The 5,000-nt window shown below is 41.3% G+C and overlaps 1 protein-coding gene across 1 annotated transcript in view; it reads right to left on the reverse strand.

Annotated features, from left to right (window-relative positions):
- The window catches only part of LOC137968868 (arf-GAP with GTPase, ANK repeat and PH domain-containing protein 3-like), an 11,356-nt gene that overhangs the window by 6,072 nt on the left and 284 nt on the right, over positions 1–5,000 (reverse strand). Inside the window, exons 2-4 of the mRNA XM_068815340.1 lie at positions 1,321–1,758; positions 494–567; positions 18–95 (exon numbers count right to left, since the gene is read on the reverse strand). Of these exons, the coding sequence (XP_068671441.1) occupies positions 18–95; positions 494–567; positions 1,321–1,758 (590 nt within the window). The remainder of the gene's footprint in view (positions 1–17; positions 96–493; positions 568–1,320; positions 1,759–5,000) is intronic.

Consider the following 5,000-nt stretch of genomic DNA (forward strand, 5'->3'; position numbering starts at 1 on the left):
ATATAATTATCAGGTACCTTTTCTCTTCCACTTTCGTTTGACTGGAGACAAGACAGTATCTGCTGCTCGATTAATTGGACCCAGATATCACGTTCCTGCGGATAAGAAAGTTGCGCAAATTAACCGAATGTAATGAGTACATGTACTACAATCAAGAAAGGATAGGAAATCATTTCAATTTCGAACTTTGATTTCGTAAAAACGCTCGGGGCCACTCAAATAAAAACACTTTGAAGATTACGTCTTTAAAAAAAAGTCTTTCTCTTCTAATTACAAGTCGAGAGATATGCTTGCAAGGGGAGGGTTCGTCGCAGGAACTGCTTCCCGCCGATTCCCCACCCCCCTCCCCCCACAACCAAGTGACCGTGAGGACATCCACTATGAAATGCGATCGTAAAAACAGAAGAGAGACATCCTGATGAATAATGAATTCTATCTGACCAACACAACTCTCACAAAAAAAAAATCCAGAGTTTGTACTAGCTGAATTTACCTCTTGTGTAGCGGCTGCGAACTGCCAGGTTTTTGCTTCTAACGAAACAATAGTGAATTCCCAGTCTGTCATTTCTGAAACAGGAACGTTCGATGCACAAATAGAATCGATTTCGTTGTTGTTATTTACTCAGATTCGTTGCAAGAATAACTTCTTTAGAAAATGTTCCCTCCATAAATTTCCCAGTTCCTTGGCACTCAGTTCAATCCACACTCCGATGAAAAGTTGCGAACCGTCATCTTAAAAATCAAAATTCCGGTGTGCCATTTACTGTGGTTAGCCTTGTCATTAACAGTAATTCCGTCTTGTGATCCTTAACATGTTTTGGCCGATTTTACACGGTTAGGTAAAGTATACCCTCCCCTCGGGTCCTTTTGGGACTAATTTTCAATGGGGGGGGGGGGGGGGGTGGTGTGTGGGGGCTTTTGTCACACGGCTTGTAATAAAGTGTACAATCAATTAGGGAACTTTTTTCTACACAGACTCTGAGAGAGTACTTTTCGCGCCCTCTCCGAAGGAAGGAACACATGACCGTAGGATATTAGGGAAGTTAAAAGACACCTTCGTCCTGGAGAACTTGAAAACGCTAAACTTTAGAATAAATGGCAACTATAAACATGGACACCCACGGATATGCCTCGTTTTTCAAGATCCGCTTTAACAAACACAGTGCTCCGTTAAAACATTTGCAGATTTAATTACAATTAGTACTTTCTCCTCAGTTATTTTAAGACCCTGAGGGCTGGTCTGACCAGGCCTAGAACTCGCGACCTCCCGAACGGTAGCCCGATGCCTCTGGCCTGAAAACGCCCCTAGCCTACCCTTACCTGGGTCCAGATCAACCTTTGGCCCACTTCCGCTCTTCACCCTCCGGTGACCTTTTTTCTTTGTACTTCCTGCATTCACAGACAACTGCTCTACTTTCGACCCCGACGATACCACCGCGTTCGCCGCAGCAATGGCCAAGGCCTTTTCAAGTTCTTCATAGTCTATTTCACAAGATTTCGTATGTTTACTCCGCTTGTTCCTTTTCTTTATTACGCCCGTTTCAGTCTTTCCATTAGGGCTGACATGTGTCGAGCCATGGGGTAATAACGTATTTCCTATGCTAGCAAGGGCATTGTCAATGTCTGTCTGCAGTGGAAGCGAGTTGTACGAAGAATTAGAGTCCACTCCATTTTGGACGCCGTCAGAATTATTCATCGCTAAACTGTCAATACTGCCACTGTTTTCCGACTCCGTTGGTGTTGCTGGTCTCGAATTTCCTGATGATCAAAAATACAGAATCAAAAATACTGGCGTAAGCCAGGATAGGAAAGAAAGTCTCAAATTTGTTTGCCCATCGGGGTGACTTTGACTCGCCCTTGTTTAAGTATGCAAATTTGGTCTTATTAATCGTCCACACGTCCCCCGTCCATACCCGGATAGTTTTTGAATCCGCAACATTTTGAATCTTCTCTCCAGAGTGGACAGTTTTGAATACGCAAAAAACTTTGGAATCGCCTGGACGGTCGAATCGGGATATTAGGCTGATTTAGCAACAGAACGGGAACGTCAGTGGCGACGGTCGCGCGCAGCAAAACTACCAATGAGAATTTAGAATAGAAAAGAAAAGAGTGGAGTCTACTCTATTCTGAATTCTCATTAGTGTTTTTTCTGCGCGCGCCGTCGCCACTGACGTTCCCGTTCTGTTGCTAAATCAGCCTATTTTCAAATCCGATGACTAACAAACTCAGATCCAGTCTTTACGGCGTAAATATTCAACAAGGCCACTGAACTTCTCTCTCGTATCCCTGATTACGCATGCTCAAATGACAATAGTCACAGAGGAGTCCTGGATACTAGAACGAACCGGATACGTGTGGACGGGAAAATTCGCAACCTCGTTCTCAGGGTCTCTTTCTTGAACAGAAGACAACGACAATGGAGAGCTTGGGAACGAGGTTGGAAAGTTCGATTTGATTACGTTACATTTACGCGTGGAATCCGCAGAGAAAAGGTTGCGGATCAGGGCTAACGCCCGAAACATCAGCTCACAATCGTGGTTAATTTACGTTTTATCAACCAAAACTTCGTGTTTCGCTCCCAATAGACTAAATTGGCCAACTCAATGTTGTACCCAATGCAAATCTCGCGGGGTTCAGATTCTTTGAGTATTGTATTTGCATTATACATGTAACATAGCATTCAAATTTACAGTGCGACGCGCCTTACCGTGGCCACCCCTAAGGGCCGATTTACACGGTACGATATTTTGTCGCATACGACAAGCTTACGACAGGCTTACAACTGTTTACGATTGTCGTGTACGTCAGATAAATTTTTGTAGCATTTTAAAACATGTTTAACTCTGAAAACCGCTCGTATCAATTTATTTTAAGGATACTTCGCCCACATTGTAGGACGCGAACGAGACTGAACAATTGCGAAAGACTTATGATAGAGCCAAGTTATATTTTGAGGTGACGAAGTTTTCGTTGACCGTTGCCGTCGTAGATCTTAAATTCCCTAATGATATGGAAATACCTGGAACAAAAGGTTTTTATTCCCAAAGGGTTTTGAGTTGGGTACAACATAAAAGTTAGCCGATTTGGTCTATTAACGTTCTTCGTACTCTCTGTAATTTTACACCAAAATCTGTAATAAATATGAATACGTAGCTACCTTTGGCACAGGCGAAGTTGCCTTTGGAGGCCTTTTTCCTGGTACCTTAACTGTTGTGTGCTTTAGAATTATCGTTTTTTGATGAACATCATTCATGTAATCCTAAAAATGCAAAAAACATGATGTGCCAAAGTGTATGATCATAACATTTCATTAGCGCAAGCGCCGAACACGTGCCCAAATAATTATTACGTCACACACTGTACTCTTCATTTGTACGAGACAACAACGTAACTAACATCTTTTTGTACCTGCCCCACTGCCAGGCATATACGGTACCAGTATGCAAGACAATGTCTTGACGACAGAGAGAAAAAACACCCAAAAAATTAATGGAATCTATGTTAGTAAGCAAGAGGTACTTACATGTAAATTTGGATAGTAAGCCTAATACTCCATCTTGAAGTAACGTGACATATTTCTTCTTCCACTCTTTGTTTATGGAGCGGTGCTCCGCTTGAGAAGATAACCCTGGTTAAAAAAAAAATGTGGTTTCACCCATTCCACCTAAACCGCCCCCAATCGGAGAGTAAAATCTATAATTAGGGGAGAAAATGAAAATTTAATTCCAAGTGCTGACGTTCCCCATAAACCCTCAATTGTGGCTATTTCACGTTGCTGTTTTGCAGACGACGGCAAAGAAATGGCCAATTGGTTTTGCCCACCTAATGTGCAAATTGATGACGTTGCCGTCGCTATCGCCGTTGTCTTTGCTAAAGCTCCCTATAGAGCCACGGACGGCAACCAGAAGTTCGCTGCTTTCCTTTTTAACTTGTCTTGACACTGCCACATTTATACTGCTAAGTATCTTTTCAGTGTTAGAGACGATTAGTTTACAAATCTGAGAAACCACCAGGAAGTCGGTAACTAATTCGGAAACCCCAGAACTTGGAGTGAGATTCAAAATCAACAACTAGTTTCAGTGCTGTTTGTTTTTTCTACCTCAGAAATATATAAATCACAAGAAATAATAAAATGACGAGGTTTAAATTATGTCTAATACCGTACGGGAATTTTCCCACGCTGCTAAAAACTAATTACTATTGCTGTTGCAAAAGTACCTCACTCTCAGGTAGGGTTAAGGGGTACACAGACCCTTCACAAAATGGCAGACAACTTTTTAATAACATATTAGTACTTTTATTATATGGCTAGTGTTTCTGATTCGGCTAAGAGCACCTCAGAGCGCTTGGGGCATTATTCTCCCGTAATGCCCATGGACCGATTATGGATTTATCATCATTTATGCAAAAAAATTTCCCCCCCTTTTTTTTCTTTCGAAACGTTCTGGTTGCCATATAATAAAAAACTTCATGGCTTGAACCGTTCGGTCCTTACAACAAATTCTCAAACACTCGCCCATATCCCTTATTGACTTCGCTAATACGGCAACGGTCTTAAGTTTTTGAGATTTTGGCCCTGTTGTAAACGACCTCACTCTCAGTTAAATTAAGTAGTTAATTAAACAGGATTAATGACAAGGACCATACACATGTTTTTCAAAGGATACATTAGTCATATTTTCTCCTGTCTTTCAATATGTCCACTTTACATTGCATACTTTCTTCAAAGGGAATAAATGTACACTCTGTATAGTATTTCCTTGTCTTGAATCTTGTCGAAATTGTTCTAACGATTAAACATTTTATTTCAGGTCCAATTAAGGAAATACTGGGGGTGCTAAACCTCGACTCTCAATAAATTTTTTTTTTTTTGTATTTTGTCCACGGAAACGAAGCTGGTTGGCCTCTCAGCACAAGGACAAAAAAATAATTGATGGACAGCCATATATGAATTCAGCCCCTTAGTCTATGAAAATAGTAGAAACAATAGACCTTTTTCG

The sequence above is a fragment of the Montipora foliosa genome, chromosome 8, assembly GCF_036669935.1.
Source record: "Montipora foliosa isolate CH-2021 chromosome 8, ASM3666993v2, whole genome shotgun sequence".
Classification (NCBI taxonomy): Eukaryota; Metazoa; Cnidaria; class Anthozoa; order Scleractinia; family Acroporidae; genus Montipora; species Montipora foliosa.